This window comes from Balaenoptera musculus, chromosome 11, assembly GCF_009873245.2.
Source record: "Balaenoptera musculus isolate JJ_BM4_2016_0621 chromosome 11, mBalMus1.pri.v3, whole genome shotgun sequence".
Lineage (NCBI taxonomy): Eukaryota > Metazoa > Chordata > Mammalia > Artiodactyla > Balaenopteridae > Balaenoptera > Balaenoptera musculus.
This window is the reverse complement of record NC_045795.1, coordinates 11,831,267-11,859,198: the sequence shown is the minus strand read 5'-3', so window position 1 is coordinate 11,859,198 and position 27,932 is coordinate 11,831,267. Positions and strand designations below refer to the sequence as shown.

General features: G+C 36.1%; 1 protein-coding gene across 1 annotated transcript in view; it reads left to right on the top strand.

Annotated features, from left to right (window-relative positions):
• Positions 1–27,932, top strand: part of DTNBP1 (dystrobrevin binding protein 1) — a 119,893-nt gene that overhangs the window by 11,963 nt on the left and 79,998 nt on the right. Inside the window, exons 2-5 of the mRNA XM_036868502.1 lie at positions 749–802; positions 1,532–1,582; positions 9,580–9,640; positions 20,199–20,331. Of these exons, the coding sequence (XP_036724397.1) occupies positions 749–802; positions 1,532–1,582; positions 9,580–9,640; positions 20,199–20,331 (299 nt within the window). The remainder of the gene's footprint in view (positions 1–748; positions 803–1,531; positions 1,583–9,579; positions 9,641–20,198; positions 20,332–27,932) is intronic.

Here is a 27,932-nt window from a genome sequence, read left to right as displayed (position 1 = left end):
AAATAGAAGGGGAGTAGGCTGCTATAGTTAAATAGCTAGCAGAAGCAGTAAGTGGTAGCTGATACCAGATGACCAATGATAGAGATGGAAAATTTAAATTTTGAAGAAATAGACGTAGGATCCTGAACAAACTCAGAAAACCGCTTTAGATTGGTTTCGAGTTGGTAAATGAAGAGACATTCCTAGCTCAGAAACATCTAAGGAGAGTACTGTTTTGCCACGAAATGCAGTCAGTGGTATTCATGATAATGATGCCGAGTTATCAAAATGTTCAATAGAATGTACCAAGACCTCTTTAACGAAGGAGGTTTGTAATGTATTTTAGAAAGCCTTTTATCAATAGCTAAAATTTCTCAGAATGTTGGCACTTAGTGCCTGGCATAGTTATCTACTTAAAAATGTGCTGCTTAGATACCTTTGTTACCGATCAAGTTCACCTATGGAGACCACTTTTTTTTTTCTGATGTTGCCAGAGTAGTGAGGTTTTCTAGTCCAGTTATATTTAGGAAGTGTTTCTAGAAAAGGGATTTGGGGCAAGAAAAATATAAAAATATTTGCTACAAATTTTCCATTTGTGGTGTCTGATATATAGTAAACAAATATTTGTTGTCTGTAGAGGTGCTTAATTCTTGCTAAAAAAAAAAAAATTAGCTTATCCAACCCAAAGTTTTACTTACTGTGAAATTTGCATTTGAAAAATATCTCTTAAGCTGTAAAAATATGATATTTTATACTTGTTGAATTATAGGCTGAAGACTTTAAGTGACAAGTCAAGAGAAGCTAAAGTAAAAAACAAACCTAGGTAAGCTTGTGCTGATTTAATTTACTATGACTTAAATTTCATACAACTTTTGGTTGTAGTAATGATAGTATTATTACTTTAATGGATTTTATATCTGTTGAATGCATCTGACTAAACAATTTATTGATTCTTTCTAAATTTTGTAACACTGGAAATTTTTCTGATAAAATTGTAAAATGGTTGAAAAAATGGTGACGTGTAATTGTTTTACTCCATGACAGTCAATAGCTATTTGATCACAATTAATCATTTTTATTTGTATATTAAGAGCACAGTAAAAGTTCTCCATTATTGAGAAGCAGATTGATAATGAAACAGTACTTGGCAAGTGAGCCTCTTTAGCTGTGTTATCTGTTTTATAAGAAAACACTAGTATAATTTGTGCAGTTTTTTCAGTTTTTTAATAAAGTAAAGCACATGACCAAATTTCACTTTAAACCTAGAGATGAGGAGCTTTTTAAAAAATTTCTTGTTAGCTAACATTCTATTAAAGTGCTTATTATTGTGTGCTAAAAATCTATAGGGCAAAGTGATGGTTGATAGTATATTGCAGTATATTAACTTTGGAATAACAATACATTTTTCTAAAAGTTTAGATCAGTTGTCATTAGTGATTTAAAAATATTCCACATTATGATCGACAGCATCAAAATTATTATATGTAACTTTTTTTTTAAGTTGGCCTAAATCAGCAGCAGTTTTTAATAAAATAAGTGTTTCTTTTGGCAGGACTGTTCCATATTTGCCAAAGTGCTCTGCTGGACTAGAATTACTTAGCAGGTAAGTGTTTTCATTTAAATAAAAAGGTTATACTTCTGACTATTGTCTAAAAGTATTTTATAACTTTATAGATAGAAACCTTAAAACAACTAAATTTTACCTTAACAAGGAGGTTGGAAATTATTTCCTTATTTGTGTTCCTGAGGGGCTTTTGCATTTCACTGATTAATACAAAGGCCATTCAGACTTTCAGCATATTGATCACTGTTGTGTTTACTAATCAATAACTTTATCATGTGCATGTATTATGTTTGTGGTTTCCTTGTTGCAAGAAAATCAATTCTGGATTTGAGTCCCCAATAATTTTCTTACTTTGATTCTTAATTTTTTACCATTTCTTCTCCAATCCATTTCTATTGACGTGCAGATTAATATTAAAATACGTGATTTTCTTAGATGACATCAAAAGCATGAATAACAAAGGAAAAAAAAGATAAATTGGACTTTATCAAAATTAAAAACTTTTGCTCTTTAAAGAACACTATCAAGAAAGTGAAACAACAATCCACAGAATGTGAGAAAATATTTGCAAATTATACATCTGTTGAGGTACTTGTATCTAGAATGTATAAATAACTTTTATAACTCAACAGTAAAAAGAAAATCCAGTGAAGAAATAGGCAAAGGATCTGAACAGACATTTCCATAAAAAAGATAGGCAAGGGCTTCCCTGGTGGCGCAGTGGTTGAGAGTCTGCCTGCTAATGCAGGGGACATGGGTTCGAGCCCTGGTCTGGGAAGATCCCACATGCCACGGAGCAGCTGGGCCCGTGAGCCACAACTACTGAGCCTGCGCGTCTGGAGCCTGTGCCCCGCAACGGGAGGGGCCGTGATAGTGAAAGGCCCGCGCACTGCGATGAAGAGCGGTCCCCGCACCGCGATGAAGAGTGGCCCCCGCTTGCCGCAACTAGAGAAAGCCCTTGCACGAACCGAAGACCCAACACAGCCAAAAATAAATAAATAAATAAATAAATAAAAAAGGGAGCAGAAACTAACACACCATTGTAAAGCAATTACACTCCAATAAAGATGTTAAATTAAAAAAAAAAAAAAAAAAAAAAAAGATAGGCAAATGGCTAATAAGCACATGAAAAAATTCTCATCGTTAGTCATCAGGGAAGTGCAGACCAAAGCTACGATGAAATACCACTTCATACCCACTAGCATGGCTATAATGAAAAAGACAAACAATAACGAGTGTTGGCAGTGATGTGGAAAAATTGGAACCCTTATGCTCTGCTGGTGGGATTATAAAATCACTGCAAAACAGTTTGGTAGTTTCTCAAAAAGTTAAAAGTAGAATTACCATGTGACCTAGCAGTTTCACACCAAGAAAATTGAAAACTTATGTCCACATAAAAAATTGTACACAAATGTGCATAATAGCAGTATCATTCATAAAGCAATATTATTCATAATAGCCAAAAAGTAGAAACAGTGCAAATACTCATCAGTCAATGAATGAATAACAAAATTTCATATCTCCATACAACGGAATATTATTCAGCCATGAAAAGGAATGAAGTACTGAGGCGTGCTACATCTTGGATGAAACTTAAAAACATTATGCTAAATGAAAGGAATCAACAAAAATGGCACATAGTGTATGATTCCATTTATATGAAATGTCCAGAATAGGCAAATCCATAAAGATGGAAAGATAATTTTGATATGGGGTTTCTTTTCAGGGTGATGAAAATATTTTGGAATTAGTGGTGATAGTTGTCCCAACTAATTCTGTGAATATACTGTGAATTATGCACTTTATAAGATTTTTTTTTTTTTGATGTGGACCTTTTTTAAAGTCTTTATTGAATTTGTTACAATACGCTTCTGTTTTATGTTTTGGTTTTTTGGCCGAGAGGCATGTGGGATCTTAGCTCCCCAACCAGGGATAGAACCCACACCTCCTGCGTTGGAAGGCGAAGTCTTAACTGCTGGACCGCCAGGGAAGTCCTGAATTATGCGCTTTAGAAGCATGAATTTTGGGACTTCCCTGGCAGTCCAGTGGTTAAAACTTTGAGCTTCCACTGCAGGGGGTGCAGGTTTGATCCCTGGTTGGGGAACTAAGATCCCCTCATGCCACATGGTGCGGCCAAAAAAAAAAAAAAATTAGTTTTATGGTGTATCAAAATTCAATAAAGCTGTTATAAAAATAAGTATATGGTTTGCATGTGTTGTTACATGCATTTCTGTGCCCCGTAACATGGCATCTGATGGATAAGTGGTAGCCATGTGTGCAGCAGAGGGTATGCTCCTTCGCCTTGTCAGCTTATGTTAGGACACAATCACCTATACCTACATTTTGCTTTCTCTTTTCTAGCTTTTTATTCAGTTTCTTTTTATGGTTTCTAACTCTGGGGATTTTTCTTCTCTGAGTGCTTAATTTGACATTAATTTCCTGCTTGGTTTTGTTGAGTGAGGAACATAAGTGAACATGTTGAGGAACATGAAAGGAGATATAGTAAAAAATTAATCAGTGGTGTTCTGTTTGCATGTTATCTTTACTTTTTTAATCTAAGGATTTAGTTGAAAGAACTTCATTGAAAGATTTACTTTAGATGTGTAGACTTATGTGTATGGTAGTTTTGGGAAATGGGGTGCATTTGGGGACTTAACATGAAAAATTTGCAGCCACAGGAATGTCTGGAATGTGTCTATTCATTGCACTGAAGTACAGTCTTTTCTCTTTGGAACTAGTATTGAGTGGAGGAAAGCCCATTTTGAATAGCAGATAACCTAAATCATAAAATGTTTTTAATTGTTAAAAAACTGTGTAAGATACATATAGCATAAAATTTGCCATCTTAACCATTATTAGGTGTACAATTCACTACTACTGAGTACATTTGCATTGTTGTGCATCCAGTCTCCAAAACTCTTTTCATCTTGCAAACGTCTGCCACTGGCAGCCATCATTCTACTTTCTCTTTCTATGAATTTCACTACTTTAGGTACCTCTTATAAGTGGCATCATACAGTATTTGTCTTTTTGTGATTGGCTTATTTCACTTAACATAATATTTTCAAGTTTCATCCATGTAGCTTGTTAGAAGTTCTTCCTTTTTGGTCTTCCAGTTTTATTGAGATATAATTGGCATACAGTACTGTATAAGTTTAAGGTATTGTAACATAATGATTTGACTTACATACATCATGAGATGATTGCCACAGTAAGTTTAGTGAACATCCATATCTCATATAGATACAAAATAAAAGAAAAAGAATTTTTTTTCCTTGTGACGAGAACTCTTAGACTTTAACAACATTCATATTTAACATAGAGCAGTGTTAATTATATTCATCATGTTGTATATTATATCCCTGGTACTTACTTATGTTACAAACTGGAAGTTTGTGCCTTTTCACTGCCTTCATTCGATTCCCCTCCCTCCACACCCTGCCCACCTGCCTCTGGTAACCACACATCTGATCTCTTTTTCTATTCGTTTGTTTGCTTGCTTGTTTTTAAAGTATAATTGATCTACAAAACTATGTTAGTCCCTGGTGCACAACATAGTTATTCCATATTTCTGTACATTACAAAATGATCACCAATAATTCAAAGGAATTTCCTTCCTTTTTAAGGCTGAATAATATTCCATTGTATGAATATACCATATTTTGCTTATTCATTCATCCATTAATGGACATTTGGGTTGCTTCCATTTTTTGGCTATTGTAAACAATGCTGCTATGAACGTGGGTGCGCAGATATCTCTTCATGACCCAGCTTTCAGTTTTTTGGCACTATATACTGAAAAAAGGAAATGCGGAATCATATGGTAATTCTACTTTAATATTTTGAAGAACCCCTATACTGTTTTCCATAGCAGCTGCACCATTTTACATTCCCCTAGCAGTGCACATTTCTCCGGTTGCCATTTCTCCACATTCTCACCAAAACTTGTTTTGGGGGTCTTTTGTTTGGCTGGTTGGTTTTTTTGCCATTCTCATTGGTATGAAGTGGTATCTCATTGTGGTTTTGATTTTCATTTCCCTAATGACTGATGATGGTGAGTTTCTCATGTGTTTATTGGCCATTTGTATATCTTCTTTAGAGAAATATCTATTCAAGTCCTTTGCCTGTTTTTGGATAGGGTTGTTTTTTGTTGTTGAGTGTTAGGAGTTTTCTATATATTCTGGATATTAATCCCTTATCAGGTATGTGATTTGTAAATATCTTCTCCCATTTTATTGGTTGCCTTTTTATCTGTTGATTGTGTTCTTTCATGCACAAAAGTTTCTAGTTTTGATTAAGTCCAATTTGTCTATTTTCTTTGTGGCCTGTGCCTTTGGTGTTATATCCAAGAAATCATTGTCAAATCTAATGTCATGAAGCTTTTCTCCATGTTTTCTTCAAAGAGTTTTATAGTTTTAGTTCTTAGGTTTGGATTTTTTGATCCATTTTTAGTTAATTTTTGTATGTGGTGTTAAAGTAAGAGTCCAGCTTCATTCTTTTGCATGGGGATACCCACTTTTCCCAGCACCCTAGCGTATTTGTTGAAAAGACTATCCTTTCCCCATTGAATGATCTTGGCACAGTTGTAGAAAATTATTTGACTATACATGCAAGTGTTTATTTCTGGGCTATTTCATTGGCCTATATGTCTCCCTTTATACCAGTGCCACACTGTTTTGATTATTATTTGATTTTGATTATTGTAGCTTTGTAGTAAGTTTTGAAATCAAGAAGTGTGAGTCTTCCAACTTTGTTCTTCTTTTCAAGATTGTTTTGGCTTTTCAGGATCCCTTGACCTCCCATATGAATTTTATGATGGATTTTTTTCTACTTCGACAAAGAATGCCATTGGGATTTCGATAGGAATTACACTGAGTTTGTAGATTACTTTGGGTGCTATTGACAACATCTTAACATTAAGTCTTCCATTCCATGAACGTGGGGTATCTTTCCATCTATTTATGTCTTTTAAAATTTCTTTCAGCAATATTTTGTAGTTTTCATTGTACAAGTATTCACCTCCTTGGTTAATTCCTAAAAATTTTTTTGATGCTATTGTAGATGGAATTGCTTTCTTAGTTCTCTTTGTTGTCTCCTTCCTACTGCCAGCTATAGGTTCAGTTTGTTCTTTTTCTAGTTGCTAAAGTTGTGAAGTTAGATTGTTGATTTGAGATCTTTTTTCTTTTTTCTTAAGCCTAAACTTTTTTTTGAGAGATAATTGACATATGACATTATATTAGTTTTAGGTGTACAGCATAATAACTCAATATTTGTATATATTGCAAAATAATCACCACGATAAATCTAGTTAACATCTATTATCACACATAGTTTAAAAAATTTTTCTTGTGATGAGGACTTTTATGTTTTACTCTCTTAGCAACTTTCAAGTATATAATATAGTATTATTAACTATAGTCACCATGCTGTATGTTATGTATAACTACAAGTTTATACCTTTGACCACCTTCACCCATTTCTCTCTCACACACGCACAGCCACACCCAACCCCTCACCCCCTGCCTTTGGTAACCCCCAGTTTGTTCTCTGTACCTATGAGTTCAGGTTTATTTTGTTTTCTATTTATTTATTTAAAAATTTTTTTATTGAGGTATAGTTGATTTACAATATTAGTTTCAGGGGTACAACATAGTGATTCAAACTTTTTATAGATTATACTCCATTTAAAGTTATTATAAATTATTGGCTATATTCCCTGTGCTATACCCTTGTAGCGTACTTATTTCATACATAGTAGTTTGTACCTCTTAATCCACTACCCCTTTCTTGCCCCTCCCCCTCTTCACTCTCCCCACTGGTAACCACTAATTTGTTCTGGGCATCTGTGAGTCTGTTTCTATTTTGTTATGTTCATTCATTTGTTGTATTTTTTAGATTCCATATAGAAGTGATAACATACAGTATTTGTCTTTCTCTGTCTGACTTATTTCACTAAGCATAATGCCCTCCAAGTCCATCCATGTTGTTGCAGATGGCAAAGGGGTTGCTCCCATGTCCTGGCTATTGTGAGTAGTGCTGCTGTGAACATTGGGTGCATGTGTCTTTTCGAATTATAGTTTTGTCTGGGTATGTGCCCAGGAGTGGGATTGCTGGATCATATGGTAGTTCTATTTTTAATTTTTTGAGGAACCTCCATACTGTTTTCCATAGTGGCTGCACCAGTTTACATTCCCACCAACAGTATACTAAGGGTTCCCTTTTCTTCACATCCTCACCAACACTTATTATTTGCTGTATTTTTGAGAATAGCCATCTAACGGGTGAGGCGATATCTCATTGTGGTTTTGATTTGCACTTTTTGATGATTAGTGAAGTGAGCACCTTTTCATGTCCTGTTGGTTATTTGTATGTCTTTGGAAAAATATCTGTTCAGAGCCTCTACCTGTTTTTAAATCAGATTGTTTTTTGCTATTGAGTTGTATGATTTCTTTACATATTTTGGGTATTAACTCTTTATTACATGTATGATTTGCAAGTATTTTCTCGCATTCAGTAGGTTGCCATTTCAGATGGTTTCCTTTGCTGTGTAGAAACTTTTTTGTTTGATGTAGTTCTACTTGTTTGTTTTTGCTCTTTTTGCCTTTGCTTTTGGTGTCAGATCCAAAAAATCATCACAAGACTGATATCAAGGAGCTTACTGCCTATGTTTTTTCATAGGAGTTTTATGGTTTCAGGTCCTACATTCAGGTCTTTAATCCATTTTGAGTTAATTTTGGGGTGTGGTATAAGATAGTTGTCCAGTTTCATTCTTTTGTATGTGGCTGTCCAGTTTTCCCTACACCATTTATTGAAGAGACTCTCCTTTCCCTATTGTATATTCTTGACTCCTTTGTTGTGAAGTAATTGAGCCATATATGCATGGGTTTATTTCTGGCTAGTTATTTTGCAAAATATCTCTCATTTTGGGTTTATCTGCTGTTTTCTCATGATTAAATTCAAGTTAGTGCTTTTATGGTGAGAATAACGGAAGAATAATGAATGCGTCCTCCAGTGCATTGTATCAGTAGGCATATGATGTTGATATGTCTCCTTACTGTTGATGTTAATATTGACCACTTGGTTAAGGAAGTGTCTGCCAGGTTTCTCCACTTTAATACTGTTTCCCCCTTTTAAATTAATAAGTATCCTGTGGGGAGATACTTAGAGACTATGGAAATATCCTGTTTCTCTTTATACTCTCACCCACTAATTTTAGCATCTATTAGAATTCTTGCCTGAAATAATTAGTATTGTGTTTACCAAATGGTGATTTTCTATTTTTTTTTAAAATTTAATTAATTAATTAATTTATTTTTGGCTGTGTTGGGTCTTCGTCTCTGTGCGAGGGCTTTCTCTAGTTGCGGCAAGCGGGGGCCACTCTTCATCGCGGTACGTGAGCCTCTCACTCTCGCGGCCTCTCTTGTTGCGGAGCACAGGCTCCAGACACGCAGGCTCAGTAGTTGTGGCTCACGGGCCCAGCCACTCCGCGGCATGTGGGATCTTCCCAGACCAGGGCTCGAACCCGTGTCCCCTGCATTGGCAGGCAGATTCTCAACCACTGCGCCACCAGGGAAGCCCGGTGATTTTCTATTTTTCTCATTTTGTCTGTCATTATTAATTGGAATTCTACTGTCAGGAAGAATTTTCCCTTCTGCCCCTTTCGGTTGTTTATCTTAATCACTATGGACTCATGGCTGTTGGTTTTAGTCCCTGAGTTATAACCCGTTTCTACCATTATTTGTTTTGTTGCTCAGGTTGCCCCAGATTTGGCAATTGGAAGCCCCTTGAAGTTGACTTCTGTGTGTTTACAATGTGTCTCCATTATTTTTTGAGCTTTCCTTTCTGACACCACAGGATGTAACAGGTTCATTTTTAGGTAGACTTTTTTTTATTAATTAATTTTTAATGGAGTGCAGTTGCTTTACAATGTTGTGTTAGCTTCTACTGCACAGCAAAATGAATCAGCCCTACGTATACATAGGTAGGATTTTTTTAATGTGTGGTTTGTATTTTGAATTATTTTTTGTTTTTCTTAGGTATGAAGATACATGGGCTGCACTCCACAGAAGAGCCCAGGAATGCGCAAGTGCTGGCGAGGTAAAGAATCGGCTAATCTTATACTCACGGGGAAAATACCCTTTTGCAGTCTTAAATGCTAGTTTTTAAGAAATTAAATTTGTAGTTGTGTTAAAATGTTTTGCAAGATATCTGAAATTCAGTAGTTGATTATGAAACTCCCTAAATAAAGCACTTTTTCATAATTTTTCAGTCAAGTAATTTAGTTTAGTTAGCTTAGAGAGTTTGTAACTTTTATTCTAGAGTCGCAAGTAAATATTTGGTTCATCCAGGTATAATGCTTTGAATTTGAGTCTGATACCTTTGCAGTTTATGTAAATTATGTCATTCCTTTCTACTCACTATTTAATAATTCCTTTTTTGGAGGGCAAAAGTTTAACTTTGCTCAGTCTACTTAAAATCATTAATTTGCTTATTAGCAAATAAAAATCTCAGGAGTCAACCTCAATTACTTAGAAGAACAACCTATTTTCTAGCTCTATAGAGCGTATAATGAATAAAAGAGACTTGTAATTAAAATTATTTGGTATATGTACTTAAAGCTTTTTTAGCCAAGATGAAATATAGTCTGTGTTATTGATGTCAGTCAAACGTTATTTCTTTCTAAAAACACTTCTGTGATTCTGACTTTTAATTGATTTAGACTGACTGACTTTACCATTTACCTAATTAGTGAAGCTGTAATAGTTATATGTACAGAACATGGTAATACATATGATAAAATTTAGACATTAATGTTTCTCTTAGAAATTACTGAAAAGGTTATACATTTCTTTTAGTAAGGCAGACTAGATACTTTGAAAAGCCCTTTAGGTGTAAAACACCTAAATGCTGGATAGATTTTTTTTTTTTAATTTTTAAATGCAGTAAGTGTACAAAAATTAAAGGAAATCCTAAAGGCAGAAAACAAACAAACAAAAACACCAGGGAACTGAAATGAGAGTGGTTAAAAAAATAACATGGAAGCTGGGGTCAAATAGTAAAACAAAAGCTTTAGAGATTTAGGTGATAGGAGATTTTTGTCTATAGGGAACTGAGTCTGAGACTCCTGCATAAAGCTCTTGGATATTTGAAGTGACTACATCTCTTGGTGAAAGGGTAATCTAAGACATTTAAAAAAAGAAAAGAAAAAAGATAAGAAAAGAAAAGCTACTTGTTGGCAAAAGGAGACAACAAGGAAACTTGTCTTCATAACAACTTGGAATAAATATAGTCTCCATTTTGGATTTGTTTATATGGTCTTGGCCTCACATGAGTGTTGGGCTCTAGTTTATACTTCCTGCATGATCAAGGAACCACTAACTTAAGAAATGAAAGGGCTACGGGTGACTGTGTCTTTGACACTCAACAGAAACAAATACCAGTTCTTCATGGATGAAACTTGTAAACCCAGACCCTTCAAGATTCCCACAGATTCATCCCCTAACTACCCCCCTCTCCCCTGCCAAAGATTAGCAAACACACAAAGAAATATATTACCAAAAGTTTGAGTCACTAGAACCAAAGAGTAAGATTTAGACCTGTAAGGCACTTTAGATATTGCACTCTTGTATATAGACAATTAAATAGGAACATACAAAATTTTTTAGAGAGATGAAAGATGGATGAAAAATGAGTAAGGAATAAGAGAGTATGAAACATGACTTTAAAACATGACTTTTAAAAGTCATTGAGATTAAAAACCCAAAGGATGTGCTTAACAGCAGGTATCTATAGCTGAAGAAAGAGTACATTGAAGTAGGAGATAAAAGTCAGACATTACCCAGAAAGGATTTCTGAGATATGAAAATGGAAAATATGAAAGAGGAGTTAATAGAAAATAGTTATAAAAGGTCTATAGGTTGAACCAAGTAAGCTTACCAATATGAGACCTTTTTGATCTGTAAAATTACAGTTTCATATAGCTCAGCTTAATATATCTAATAATCTAGAAAGAGAATGAGGGAAAGACAATGTAGGAAAATGTAAATGGCTGAGAATTTTCCAGAAATGAGATGTGTAAATCCTTAGATCCAAAAAGTATTACAAGCAAGCAAGGTAAGTAATTATCCACACCTAGACATATCATGTTGAAACTACAGAACACCAAAGACAAAGAGAAGGTCTCAAAGTAACTAAAGAGAAAAGATAGATCACTTACAAATGAATGAGTTTCCATTAGACTTCTCAAACTGTTGTCAAGAATGAGGGCAAAGTGAGACATTTTCAGATAAAAATAGTTTTCTATCAACAGTTGTCCAATAAAGGAACTTCTAAAAAAATGTATTTCTGGATAAAAGAAATGATTTTGGAAGGTAGGTCTCAGGTATAGGAAGGAATAGTGAGCAAAGAAAATGGTAAACCATAGGTAAATATAAACAGTGACTATGTATTTCTATCAGTTATCTAGTTTGTGGAATTAAAAATGATAGAACAAAAATGCTAGATAAGAATAGCATGCAATCTGGAAGGCAGATTATCAGAGTTCAAGTATTCTAAAAGCCCTTGCATTATTAATGGGGAGGGTATAGATATTGATTAACCTTAGATTTAAAGTTAAATATGGAGGGCAGAATTTCAAGGGTAACCACTAAAGAACAGAAATAGCGTTTATCTTTCAAACCTGTAGAAGAAACTAGAATAATGAGAATGAATTAAATAGGAAACAGAGGATCACTCTGTAAGATTCAGTTCCCTAAGGGGGAAAAGTCTAAACCTGTGTGTCTAGTAAGTCTCAGTATATAAAAGTCAAATTATAAGGAAAAATGGATAAATCTATCATCAAAATGGGGGGATGTTAATACATTCCTCTTAATTGATAGGGAAAAAACCCAAATAAAATAAATATGGATATAAGACATGCGACTAAAGTGATTTACAGACTTGACCAGATAGACAAATACAGAATGTGCCCCAACAAATACAGAATACAGATTCTTTAAAGCACACCTGGAACACATAAAAATTGACCATGTACTGGGCCGCAAAGCAGTTCTCAACAAGTTTCATGTAAATCAAGTCATACAGAATATTCTCTGATCCTGGTCCAAATGAAGCTGGAAGTCAGTATAGGAAAACAATTTTGAAAATTCCATATGTTTGCAAATTAAAAATATATATCATGCATTGGGACTTCCCTGGTGGCGCAGTGGTTGGGAATCAGCCTGCCAATGCAGGCGACATGGGTTCGAGCCCTGGTCTGGGAAGATCCCACTTGCTGCAGAGCAACTAAGCCCGTGTGCCACGACTACTGAGCCTGCACCCTAGAGCCCGTGAGCCACAACTCTGAGCCTGCGTGCCACCACTACTGAAGCCCACGTGCCTAGAGCCTGTGCTCTGCCACAAGAGAAGCCACCGCAATGAGAAGCCTGCGCACCACAACAAAGAGTAGCCCCCTCTCCCCACAACTAGAGAAAGCCCACGTGCAGCAACGAAGACTCAACAGCCAAAAATAAATAAATTTATTTTTTTTTAAACTATAAAAAAATTTATAATGCATAATTTATGGTTCAAAGAAGGAAATAATACTGAAAATTTTTAAATAGAACTGAATTATAATAATTACTACACATAAATTATATAATTTGCCAAAGACTACTTAGAGGGAAATTTTATTTTATTTTATTTTATTTTTTTTCTAGCTTGGCAAATAATATTTATTTATTTATTTATTTATTTTTGGCTGTGTTGGGTCTTCGTTTCTGTGCGAAGGCTTTCTCCAGTTGCGGCAAGCGGGGGCCACTCTTCATCGCGGTGCGCGGGCCTCTCACTATCGCGGCCTCTCCTGTTGCGTAGCACAGGCTCCAGACACGCAGGCTCAGTAATTGTGGCTCACGGGCCTAGTCGCTGCGCGGCATGTGGGATCTTCCCAGACCAGGGCTCGAACCCGTGTCCCCTGCATTGGCAGGCAGATTCTCAACCGCTGCGCCACCAGGGAAGCCCTAGAGGGAAATTTTATAGGGGAAAAATTAGACTGAAAGTCAGTGAGCTAATCTAACCTAAGAATTAGAGAACAGAATAAATCATGAAGGAAGAATGAAAGAGATAATAAAGATGAAAAAAGTAAATGAAATAGAATATAAAGAATACAATAGAAACCAGACAAAGCCACAAGTTCTTAGAAAAGACTAATAAAATATGGTAGGTAGATGTCTGGTGATATGGATCAAGAAAAGAAGGATAAATAATTTTAAGAATTAAAGAATATAACTGCAGCTACAGCAGAGTGAAAAGATAAGAGTTTGTGAACAACTCTATGACAAATTTGAAAACTTAGACAAAATGGCAAAACCCTGGAAATTTTTACTAAAACCAATTTTAAAAGCAGTACAAATCCTGAATAGTCTTATAGCCACTAAAGAAACAGTATTAGTGATTAATCTTTTCACTAAGAAAGCACCAGGTCCACAAAGTTTCATAGGAGAGTTCTATCAAACTTTCAGAGACTCTACCATTTCAATGTTAGACAAACTCCTGCAGCAAGTGAAAAAGGAGGAAACTGCCCAGCTCATTTCATGAGGCTAGAATAACTGATACTGAACCCCAACAAGGGAAGTATAAGAAAGTGAAATTGGAGTCCATTCCCATTCATGAATACAGTTGCAAAAATTATAAGCAAAATGGAGGCATTATCTCTTACTTAACTTCAGTAACCTATTTCTGGAAATCAGATGTTCTGTGCAAACACTCTATCCAGGAACCTATTTGTCACATTCTAAATTGGAAAAGGCATAATGTGTTACATGTCCACCCAAAGCCCGCAACCAACTTTCTTAAATATATTTAAGAATATATTATAATATATATATATAACCAGCAAAACGTCTATAGATGGTAGCAATCTGTTAGGAAGTAAAGTGCTTCAAACATAGCTTTCTGCTTACCAGACCTGTGATACACTCACTGACAAACAGCTGCCTCGTGTGTAGTAACGTGACCTCTCCACACTCGCAGTATGCAGGGCTTGCCTCTCCTTTATAGATGGGCTCCTTGTACCGTCTTGTGATTCTCGTATTCTACCAATGTTATTTGAAATTTCATTTGAGAATATTCTCACACATTGTTTTAGAATGTGTATCAAGCTTAAATGTAAAGTTTTCCTATATAACTGTTAGCCAAAACTTTGTATATGTGTTTGTATATGTGCTTGTTCTGTGACTGTTGGATGATAAGCAAGAGGCATTCTACCTGGGAGACATCCTGCTGTATATATGGCTGTGATGGCAGACCAAATCCAGCCATGCATAAACACCCCAGATTTATTCCAGGATTATAAAGTTGGTTTGACATTAGAAAATCTTTTGTACGCCGTTGACCACGTTAACAAATTAAAAGAGAAAAATATATAATCGTCAGATGCAGAAAATACATTCAGTAAAATTATTCAGAGTAAAACGTTTTAGCAAGTTTTTAATAGAAGTTAACTTTTGTCCTAATATCTACCAAAACCTGCAGTATTTGACTTGTAGTATTTTGATCCCATGGTCAATCATCTTGCTAAATCCTCTTATTCTAATAATTTGCGTTCAGGGGTGGGAGTTGTTTTGTGTGGATGGAAGGGAAGAAGCAAAAACCTATCAGTCTTTCTTCAGGTCTTTTTACAGTGGGTAGAACCTCCAATGTGATGTTGAAAAAAAGTAGTTGAAGATCGTGGTTCAGATTTTGGCTCCATCAGACTTAAATGTGAAAGGAAAAATTATAAATCTTTTAGAAAATAGTAGAAAAGCTAAGACCTCAGGGTAGAGAAAGAGTTCCTCAACAAGGCATAATAAGCACCAACCATAAATGAAAATATTGATAATTTTTATCAAATCTTCTGTTCATCAAACAACACCATGAAAAAGTTAAGCAGTTCACAAAACAGAGGACTAGTGTTCAAAACATATGCAAAACCTCTACAAACCAATAAAAAGAGAACAGTAACCCATTAAAAAGTGAGCAAAAGATATGACCAGGTATTACACCGAAGAAAAAACATGAGGGACCAGTAAATGTGAAAATGTTCAAAATTGATTAGTAGTCAAGGAAATACAAATGAAAACCTCAAATTCACACTCGTTAGATTATCAAACATTTAAGAAGCCGTGAATTTTCTCTGCAGTCAGTCATTATTCACTGATGACAGTTGTCCCTTAGAAGAAACATGATGAGGAACAGCTAGAACTAGGGAGTGTAAATCCATCGGCACAGTCGTGTTAGAAAAATGAGCTTCCATGAAGTGGAAATTGGAATTCCACATACCTTTCAGACAACAGTTTGGCCCCTAGGGATATTTTGTAGCATTGCGTCCCAAGCTTTCCCCTGGGGATGTTGGTATGGCTCACATTTCAGCAGATAACATTGGCATGGTATCATCTATTCATTATGTAACAAATAGATGAGAGTACTTGAAGTGAGGGGTGGCTAGGCTGGAGGAGGTCTACTTACTCCAGCCCTGTTGAGCCTCCCCAGGGGGTGAGGAGCTCAATACTTTAGACACATTGGTAACTAGTGAAAATTGCATGTGTGCAACAGGAGATTTGTACCAGAATGTTCATAGCAGGTTTTGTTGCGTCTTTAGACAGTCCCAAAGTCCACCTATAGAGTAAATTATTAGTATTCATAAAATCAAATACCATATGGCAGTGAAAAATTAGTGAACTACTATACCTACATGTATCAGCATGGATGAATCCCACAATATTCAGTGAAGACCATATCCTGTAGAGGAGGTGTTTTTTTTTTAATTTTATTCATTTATTTTTAGCTGCTGTTGGGTCTTCGTTGCTGCGCGTGAGCTCTCTCTAGTTGCAGCGGGGGCTACTCTTCGTTGTGGTGCATGGGCTTCTCATTGAGGTGGCTTCTCTTGTTGCGGAGCACGGGCTCTAGGCGTGCGGGCTTCAATAGTTGTGGCTCTTGGGCTCAGTAGTTGTGGCTTGCTCCATGGCATATGGGATCTTCCCGGAACAGGGCTCGAACCCGTGTCCCCTGTATTGGCACGAGGATTCTTAACTGCTGCGCCACCAGGGAAGTCCTGTAGAGGAGCTTTAACAAAAATTATTATTTTTTTAATTTTAAGAAGTGTTTCATAATAAAATATATAGGAGAAAGAATTTCCTGTAAGATCTGTTGCTGAATGCTACATTTATTCATAGTCGAGTATTTGGTTATTTTAAGACCCATATCTGATCAAAAGTGCCTCTGTTGATTTCCAGAAATATAGTTCTCAGCTTTAAAAATGAAAATTTATTTTAAAGCTCTCTGACGTATTGTTGAGACATGTAAATATTTAAAATGTGTATCTTTAACATGCAAAGTGTTTTATCATGTGCTTGTTTTGTCAGGCCATGCTCATGTGTCTTTAGTGGCCTTTAACCAAAGAGTATCAACCTGCCAGGGCAAATATACCTAAGGACAATTCAGTCTTCTTTGACAAATTATTTTATACTCAATTACTTTAAAACTAATTCTTACTATATAGTCTTAAAATTCAAAGCAATATCTTAGAAGACAGTTTGGTCGATGGTAACTTTGTTGTCTAGACTTTTTCCACAAGTTTTGTTTTTTCTTTTCTTTTTTAACAAGTTTTTTGATTTTTTTTTTTTTCCTCCCTTAGCAATATATAAATGAGTACATAATTGATAGTGACTTAGGGGTTAGATTCCGAGGGCACCTTTTTAAGTTAGACTTCCAGTGCATTATTTGCTTATAATTTTTATTACTGTGAAATACTTGCTTGCCTTCAAATTGAACTCTTAAGATTCATGTTTTAACAGTTTGGTGCGTAAGCTGCTTAAATTAGGCATGCTTCACTCTCTTTGTGTTCCAGGTTGGATCTCTTCTGCCTGTGGTGGGAAGTGAACTGTACTGGGTGTGGGAATGCCTACTTTCTGCAGTAATACATTTTGACCTTGGGCAGATAAACGGAGTCTCTCTATTTTTAGTTTCCTCACATATAAAATGGTATAACACCACTTACACTGCTTACCAAAGTTGTTTGAAAATCACATGAAATAACGTACCCCCAAAACACAGAACTGTTTTATACAAAGTAAGGTCCTAATGTTACCCATTTACTTGTATCCCTGCTTTTTCTTTGTTCTCCTGACTTCAGTGTCCACCAGAAGGAATTTTGGAACGACTTGTAATTTGGGCAACAAACTATGGGTTTGTTTTGCTACTTAAACTTGATTTCCTGGTGTTAAATCTGGATTTATTCAGAATTGTTTACTTGGAGGAGAAAAATTGGCCTTCTGGAGATAGCTCATTTCTTATTAAGTAAAGTTGAAGTACAGTTTTTCAGAACCTTTTCTTTTGCTAGCTTTTCACTTCTTCCTTTCATGTCCCCTTATACACAATCCCTAGAATATCAATTAAGGGCATGGGCTTAAGTGTCAAATTCCCTGGGATTGAATCTAGGTCCTCTGTGGCCCTTGGGAAAGTGACTCAGCTTCATTGTGCCTTGGTTTCTTCTTCTGTAAAAATGGAAGTGGTAATATTGCTCTGTTTACAAGGTTGCTGTGTAGTTAAATGAGATAATATATGTAAGTTGCTTAGCACAGGTCCTGGCACATAGAAATGCTCAAAATGTTTTAGTATTATTATATTATACTTGATAATGATTTCTGAGAATCTATTCAACATCCCATTCTTTTAAATTAAAATAGTATTTTAATGTATTCTGATATATTCTTTCTATGCACGCTTCTTATATTCTATATACAGAATATAATTTTCAATTTTGTGGAAAACATGAACTATACTGTACTTAAGTTTTAATACTTAAGTATGTTTCACTTTACTTTTCAGTAAGAAATGGTTCATATCTAAAAAATTGTTTATTCTAGATTTTTCAAATTTTTAACATAATTAACCAGAGTAATTAAGATTTAACAAACTTTTTAAAGAAATATGCCATGTACCAGGAAAAATATCTTTCTTATCATCAGTTCAGCCCTGTGATACAGGAATTATTTTTTCTTTTTTAGAATTTAAAAACTGCAGTTAAGAAAATTTGTGAGACCTACTCCAGACTAAAGCACCAAGAGTGCAGGGATCTTTTTTTTCTCTTTTGTTCACCATGGTATCTCCAGTACCTGAAACAGGGCTGGGCAAAGAGTGGGCGGTCAGTAGAAACTTGTTGGATATTACAGATGAACCCTATGGGCATGGATCCTTGTTTCAAGCCCAGTTTCCTTACTATTGCGTCACAGCTGTGTCTGTTAGCAATGCTCAGTATCTTTTAAACTCCTCTTCAGGATCTTTACAAAACTGGTTGGCACGGGCATTTTTAAGTATACAGAATTAATGAGACATGCACTTGGAGTGGCACTTGGTGTCACCTCCCCAGCTCAGCTGAGGCTTGTATGTGGGATGATGTGGTTACCCCTCCAATGTGGGCTGACTAACAATGGGGAGGTGTGCGTGAAGTGGGGATAATGTGAGGAAACAGGGCAGCTTTCTAACCTCTTTATTGTAGCTTAATTTTTTTATTTCAATGTTGTGAATTCCTAGAATATTAAAATGTAGAAGCTAAAATGATCTAGCGCCACATGCAAGTAATTTTGTATCTTATTTTGATATTTTTATTCCTCTAAAAGTTCTTTCTTTAGTGAGATTCAGTAAAAATCAGTTGTATTCATGTTTCAGCTCTTGAAGAATCTTAATCTTGGGATGCGTAAATTGTCCCTTTTTTAATATAAGTTAACTATGAACTCTGATTTTACATATAAAATTCAAATATACTTCCTTCTGTTATGAATTTTGAAGTCCTTATTGTACAAAACATGGGTATCTTTCACAGTTCTTGCTTATTATTGGTGATGTTTTCAAAAGATAACCTCTCCATGCTCCTTCTAAGTCTTATTCTAGGTCCTTTCCTCTCTCACCATGTTAAAACCAAAACAAAATTGTCTGGGAGAAACCGCTCTCTGTCATTGTCTTTACAGTTTTCAGGAAAACAAGTTAGAATTATTTCAGGCTAGTCTGGCATCTCACAGCCCTGCTGTTGGGAGCCTTTCACCTCTGAATGTCTTCTTTGTTAGTATAAATCCTTTTCTCCTTTTTCTGGAATTGATAATTGCCTCAGTAATTCCTCCGTACACAAGTACCATTTATCTTACTTTATGCAGTGAGTGTTCCTGTTTAAATGTAAATTGAATCATAATATATTCTAAACGCATTAGGGAACTTTTCTTTTAAAAGAATTCCTGTTGTAAAACAAATAATTACCCATTCATTATGTTTTGGGTTTGTTTTTGTTTGTTTTCTTTTCGGTTGTTAGTGGCTGTTTTTTATTTTTTCTAGATTTGAATTTTCAAATACATGGTTTACTTAAAAATAGGGTATAGTTAGAAGTGACTTCTAAGGCCACTGCTGACCTTTCTCTTTCCTGGGTTAAGATGCACTGATAAAAGCTGTAATTTGATGTTTTCTGCGCTGGATGTTGAGGTGGTTCTTTTCTCAGAAAGAAAACAGCTCCAGTCTCTTTAGAGTAGTATCCTGCTGTCTGTACTCAGTAGGAGGGTTTTTGAAGATAACGTGGGCTAACTCTCATCATGCTGGCTGTAATCTCTGTGCCTGCAGTCTGGTTTTACTTTACCCCGCCTCTTCCGTGTTGCAGCTGGTTGACAGCGAGGTTGTCGTGCTCTCCGCGCACTGGGAGAAGAAGCAGGCGAGCCTGATAGAGCTACAGCAGCAGCTTCGGCAGCTTCCGGGCCTAAAGGCAGATTTAGAATCCCTGACGGCAAGTCTGAGTAAGTTCCACGTTTGCCTCTGGACATTACTTCTAGGAATGAAAATAATTTGGTGTAATTCCAAAGTTTTCTAAGACTACATTAAATTATTGCTTAACAGGATGTGGGGGGAAATAGTTCTAATTAATTTCATATTCTGATTAACTGATGATTTGACAGAAAACGATGATTTAAAGTGTAGAAGTGATTTCTAAAATATACCACTAACTTTTTCTGCCTCATTTCTGCTCAGAAAATATAATTTTATTGATTCTTTAAAGCGACTCAGGGTGGTCTTTGTGACTTTAGGTCTCTGTTTAAAAGTGTAAATGTAGGAACTAAAAAGGATTAGCGTGGCTTTGTTATGACTAAAGGATATACTGTGGAAGTTGTTGCTTTTAAAATTAGGTCTGCTCAGAGCTTCATGTCTTGAAATATGCTTTTTTTTCTTCTTTAAACTGATGAGAGATCAAACCCTCATTAAATGAGGGTACCTGTTTGGCTAAATTTATACCTTGTGGAAGTTTATATTTTTTTGTTGTTTTCATTGGGATGAATTATGCTGATATTTATTTCTTGAGTTTATATTCAGAAAATTAACTTTTATGCTTGACAGTTGCCACATCTTAGGATAATATTGTGGCTTATTATTTTCTAACCAAGCTTAAGATCTTAGTGAAGTAAGAGGTAGGGGTTATCTACGTAGGAGTTGAATTTCTTGAGCTGATAACCTGACCCAGTCTTAATAGGTAAGGAGGTAAGGATACCCCACCATCTCTTCTGTTTTTCAGTACTGCCTTTTTAAAGGCAAAACAAAGCTGATTTACAAAGTGAGTAATTAGCAAATCATAAAACGTGTGTGTGTGTGTGTGTGTGTGTGTGTGTGTGAATAAAATAGACACGAATGGTATTTGGAATGCTATTGCTGATAACAATAGCTAATGTTTATAGCACCCACTATATGTCAGAGATTGTTAGGTGCTTTACAAACATTTTCAATCCTCACAAGATCCCTGCAGAAGTAGCTTTTATTATCCCACTTTACAGCTAAGGAAAGTTAGCCTTGGAGAGGTTGTGACTTGCTCAGGGTCACACAGTTAATAAGGTGTGAATCCAGGATCCCAGTCACGTTGATGAGGGATGAGGGAGTTAGGGTGGCAGCTGTCAGTAGGCCTCATGAATTGCATTCTTGAAACCCTGGCCTTAGGGTTCTGTTATTTCTGAAGGCAGGGTGTGGAAAAGAGATCCCGGGTCTTAGGAGGAAGGCCCTCTGCATTATTTCCCTCTTGCAAGTATAGGAATGATTCTTCTCAAGGCTTTGATAACTAACTGATGGAAAAAGCCTCCAAGATATTTGGAATATTCCTTTTAGCCACTTTCTTTTTAGCTTCTCTTCCTGTATCTCTCTGAGTCACTTGCTTTTCATTGGTTATGTATTTCTTTGCAGAGATATTCACCTCTGATACCATCCCCCCTTTTCTTTCCAGCTGAGAGTAAATTCTGTTTATAAATGTTATTTGTTTGATACCACTCTTCTGATTAAATGCATTTTGCCACAATTCTAATTATTTTCATAGTTAATTCTGCTTAGGACATGCAGTATATATAAGTTTTTCTTAAGGTAGAATATACTGTATTTTCATTCTCAATTAGGATTCTTATATCCTGAAAAAATGATACTTAGTGACATAATACCGTCTTCTTTAGAAACTTCATTTTGGCTTCTTAAATGAATGGGGCAGGCTTCCCAAATGCTCACTTGAATTTTCTCTCTTTACTAATCTGAGAACATTGACCACTAAAGGCAAATTAAAGCTAAAGGTTTCTCTGAAGTACTATTCTAGATGGTCACTTCCAAATAATTTGATTCTTTTTTTTCATTGAAGTGTAGTTGACATATTAGTTTCAGGTGTACAACATAGTGATTCAACATTTATATACATTATGAATTGATCACCATTGTAAGTGTAGTAACCATCTGCCACAATACAGTTATTACAGTATTATTGACTTATTCCTTTTGCTGTGCATTACATCCCGATGACTAACTTATTTTATAACTGGACATTTGTACCTCTTAATCCCCTTCACCTATTTCATCCAGCTACCCCACTGCCCTCCCCTCTGGCAACCACCAGTTTGTTCTCTGTATCTGTGAGTCTTTTTCTGTTTTGTTTATTCGTTTTGTTTTTTAGATTCCATATGTAGGTGAAATCATATGGTATTTTTCCGTCTGACTTATTTCACGTAACATAATACCCCCCCATGTCTATCCATGTTGTTGCAAATAGCAAGATTTCATTATTTTTTATGGCTGAGTAATACTCCATTGTGTTTATCTATATATCATCTTTTTCCATTCATCAGTTGATGGACACTTAGGTTGCCTCCATATCTTGGCTATTTTTCTAAAGCTGTAGTGAACATGGGGGTGCATGTATCTTTCCTAACTGGTGTTTTCATTGTCTTCGGATAAATACCAAGGAGTAGAATTGCTGGATCATATGGTATTTCTCTTTTTACTTTTTTGAGGAATCCATACTGTTTTCCGTAGTGGCTGCACCAACTTACATTCCCATCAGCAGTGCACCAGGGCTCCCTTTTTTCCACATCGTCACCAACACTTGTTAACTGTCTTTTTGGTAATAGCTATTCCGACAGGTGTGAGGTGATATTGTGGTTTTGATTCGCATTTTCCTGATGATTAGCAGTGTTGAGCATCTCTTCATGTATCTGTTGACCATCTGTATGGCTTCCTTGGAAAAATGTTTATTCAGGTCATCTGCCTATTTTTTAATCAGATTGTTTTTGGTTTTGATATTGAGTTGTGTGAGGTCTTTATATATTTTGGATATTAACCCTTTATCAGATATATCACTTGCAATATCTTCTCCCATTTAGGAGGTTGCCTTTTCGTTTTGTTGAGGGTTTCTTTTGCTGTACAAATGCTTTTTAATTTGATATAGGCCCATTTGTTTATTTTTGCTTTTGTGGCCTTTGTCTCAGGAAAATATTTTGAAGCCAAATCTGGTAGGTTGTATAAATATATATCTGTATCATTAATGTATTTTGCGAATTCATCTTAATGAGTTTATGGATCATTCTTAGGTATGCGAATCATTTGGTTTTAAATGCTTGCTCATAAACTGTGGATTCCTTTATTTTTGGGTAGCTTCCAAAGACTCCTTGTCATCACCTAAATACCTTGATATAATATTACAAGGTTTAGTCAAGCAATAATAAAAAATAAAAATAACTTAGAAGAAAATGATAACTGACCTATATGTTAGGATTCTTGTAGCTTCTTTGAACTTTTTACCCTTTCATTGTCAAATCTAATACCATATCCAGTCAGTCCCTCCATTTCCCAGGCTACTTAACTCTTTGAGTCTTGCCTTGCTCTCTAAAGGGTCTCCCCTTATTAAAGAATAAGGGATTAATATGATGTGAACAATTTGAACCTTTGATGATGCTTTTAGCTGTGTTGTCCTATGGCTTAATAAATATGACTCCTGATTACATGCTCCCTCAGGAATTAAGTAAGAACAGATAATCCACTCATGTTTTTTTTAATGGGGTGTGATCCATCCAGCTTACAAAAGCCTGTGTAATAGATAATTACTGGTAAGGCTTATCATTTAAAAAAGAAATGATAAAGGTATGCTGGGAATTGGAAAATAAGGGCTGTTGGACTGACTCTCCAATCTGGATTTGGATCTCAATTCCACAGCTTCCTAACTGTGAGACCCCGTGCAGGTTTCATAACTTCTCTAAGCTTTAGTTTGCTCGCAGGATTGAGGGTGAGAGTACCTGCCTCGTAGGGTAGTTGAAGGATTGAAGGATGTGATGGGTGTAAAGCACTCAGCACAGTGCCTGGTGTTTTAGGCATCTGCTGAGTGCCATGTGCCGTTTGTAGGCTCTGGGGATACAGCAGTGAACAAGACCAGGCAACTGCCACCAGGATGCTGACGTTCTACTGGGAGTCTCTCTGGCCTTTGCAAATTTATAAATCCATTGTCTTTGACAGAAGGGTTTGGATGGATGTTATGTAATTTAGCTTGTCCTGCATAGAATGTAAAACCATAGCATGAGATGTGGTGAGAACAACAATGTAGTATTCTGTACATTGAAAGACAGTATGTAAGGATAAAAGGGAATGTTGTCCTCCACATCCTGTACACTTTCTTATTCTGTGCATTTTATCATAAAACTGGTAAAATGTTTGAAAAGTATTTATTGAATTCTCTTGAACTTCCACTAGAGGGTAGTCTAATCCTATTCCTATATTGAAGTCTAAAATGTCAAGGGCTTTTCTGAGTTATCTCTATTGCTTAGTTTATTTTGTATGACCTACTTAAAAAGACTGTTACCTTTGTCTAGAACAGATGATTCTGTTAATTCTTAGATAACAAAGTGCTGTAAGAGAATGACAGCCTTATACTGAGCTTGCATCTTTCTTTTGATCTGACCTGTTTTGCTTTCTCTGTACAGAAATTGAGAGTGCATCTAGCAGAGAGACTGTCACAGTTTTTAGGGTTTCATGAAATACATTATCTTATTGTCCAGGTTACGTTCTGAGATTAGACCCTTCAAGAGACTCATTAACTCTCTTTCGACACCTTTTAGTATATACTACACAGATCTCATTTGTTCCATGATGGCTTTTAATGCATTTCTTAAAGTTCCTTATTATCGTACCATCATTACCTTATTACACAAAGAGTAATGAAAGTATTTGTTGAAGACTCTTGTGGTCCTTTAGTACCCAGCCTCTGTGACCTATGGGTTTGCAGTCAAAGATTTCTTTGTTCCTTGAGGCTAATTATTTTTGCTAGAAAATACTCATTTAAGTGTGAAATTACGAATTTTAACGTGCTGTTCCATTCTTCATATGTCAGTGGTTACACTACAGATAATATGTATTCGAAACAAATGGCACAAAGGAAAATTCCAAGCAGAATGGCTCTTCCTCTGGGATGGTCTCCTCCCAAAGATTTGTGACGTTCTTTCCTGCACAGCTGTCAGGCTCTCCCAAATGGCTTTTCCCAATAAAATTCCACCCATCTTTTCCACTGATCACTAAATGAGACATATGCTGTTGTTATAGCGAGCAAAATGGTGAGGCTGGAATTTCTTATAAAAAGGTACATTTGTGTCCATGGAGGCCTGCTAGTGTTTTATGTACATGCATTCTAAGTCTGGTTACCAGATTGACTCATATCTGCAACTCGTTTCCTAACAGGAGATGAGTAGGGTGTGATGGGGAGATTAAATTTCTGCCTGTTTAAATTCAATATAAAATATTCAGAATACATACCATATATATGCTTATAATTATTATTTAAAGAGGTTTTTTAAAAGTTTTTAATATAAAAAGGGAAGAAGATTTATGTTCATCAATACAATTCTTCTGTATTTTATTACTGACTTCAAGCCTGTTAAGAGTTAAAATGGAAAAGTTCCATTGCTTCTTCTGCTTTAACTCACTGGTAATGGGGCCTGATTTGATACACTAATAACAAAGTACCATCTTGTTTAATGTTTTCATAGTTCTCTGCCCATGTTTACCTTACTTGTTTACAAAATTTAGGATAACCTCCTAATATTTAAATTAGATGAACATGAATCATAGATTTGCTTTCTTGGTTATTATTTTATGTTTTAGAGTAATAGAATCATTCTGTCTCCAGAAATCCTTTTTAATTGAATTCAGCAGACTAGGTATTAGGGGATACAAAGATGCAAAGATACAGTCTTTACGCTTAAGACATTCTCAGATGCCTGAGAGAGGTAAGAGTGCACAACTTGCGGTAGAATGTCAGAGTATAAGTCCTGGGCAGGGTTCACAGGTCTGTGGAAGCACAGAAGAGGGGAGAGAGCCCTGCGGGCTGGAAGCAGGGCGGGCTCTGACGTGAACCTACCAGGGAGATGCAGGGCAGGGAGGCAAGCGGAGACCTCTCAGGAGAGGCAGAGGCAAGGGGGCAGGAACACACAGGACCCGCCTCGGAGTGGTGAGCAGTCCTGAAGGAGAGTGGTAGTGAGGTTGGAAAAGTAGGCTGTGACCAGCGAGTGGGGGTCCCTGGCCACCACTTTGAAAGGGGAGAACATAAATAGGAGTTTGGCAGCAGCCGTAAAGTGACCACTGACTTTCCCGAGCATTTTAAATCTTGGTTTGCCATTCAGCACGGGAACATGACGCTGTTGGCCTACATATCAAAGCCTCACCGTTATCCAGCCCCCTGTATGCTAAGGATAGCATGCGTGATGCTAAAGGAACCAAGTAGCTTAGAGCTGAATGGATTCCATGTTAAATGTAATTATTCTAGTTCTTATCACTTATCAAAGTGAAACAGCCTTTAAATGATCCTATTAGCTATGATCCTCTTTAAAGACCCTGTCAAACTAGTTAGAATGAGCTGAACATTGCTTCTTCAGGGCCAGTAACACTAGCTCCCAGGCTGAGGCTGCTAGTCATTTTTCCATTTAATACAATAACAAAAAATAATCTAAATAGCAACTAACATAATAGCATCATTTTGCCTCTTTCCCGCCACATAAACTCCTTATGTACCATTTATGACATTATTAAAATCTTAGATATAATTTTTCATTGATTAAAACTTAGATTTTGCACACTGTTTCTGGTTAGGCTTTCCATAGTCACATATATTAGCTGTTGTATGTTACCCCTGTAGATAGATTCAAAACCGTCATGAACTGCATTATCAGTCTTTTCCAGACTTGCCATGATCTACAGTGATAGATCAATATGATAAAAATCATTACCTAAAATGTCTTTGAAGAGGAATGCTAAACTACTTGTCATCACATTTTAACTTTTCAGTAAAATTTTATTTTCCCCCCAAATCCACGTCTTTAAGCCCTAGACTCTACCAAATAGAAGTGGGAGTTTTTATAAGCATAGACATTTAGTAGAGTTAAAATTTAGGATATTAGAAAATGTGAATGCTTCTGGATTTAATAGATCTCCAGATCAAACAGATCAATTAAAAACAGACAAAATATGTATCTTAATAAACCTGAAACTACACGTTGAAATTTAGGGAATTTGGGCCTAATGTAGGTGCTACAGAAGCTAATTTAGAAAGTGACGTGACAATCTCGTGGATAAGGGAAGGGATTAGACACACCATCCTTGTATCGTAGCTATCTGAATGAAACCAAGGCTGGAAAGCTGCACAGCCAGCTTGCTCCTTCCTCGAGGCCCCTTCCTCCCGACGGCTGTGACTTCCAGACGTGGGAGTCACATTTCTTGCTGAGTCTCACTCTCCCTCATCTCTGTTAGATGCCTCTCCTTTGAGTTTTCACAGCACCTCAAGCCAAGCTCTGTCAGGCAGTGTTGTCACTGAAATATGCCTGCCCTCTACTTTAAGCTCTTTGAGCGCACGGACTATCTTTTTCATCTTTGTACCCCAGTGTCTGGCACATGCGGTGAGTGTTCGGTAAATGGCCCTGATGCTGTTTGAGTTCTAAAACCTTTGACCTCTGAAACTTTTCTGTTGTCTGAGAAAACAACCAGTCCTCACCCCTATGACTATGAAGTCTTGGTTTACTTACGCATCTATCAACTGGAAATCATTTTGTGTAAGAGGCACTCAGTT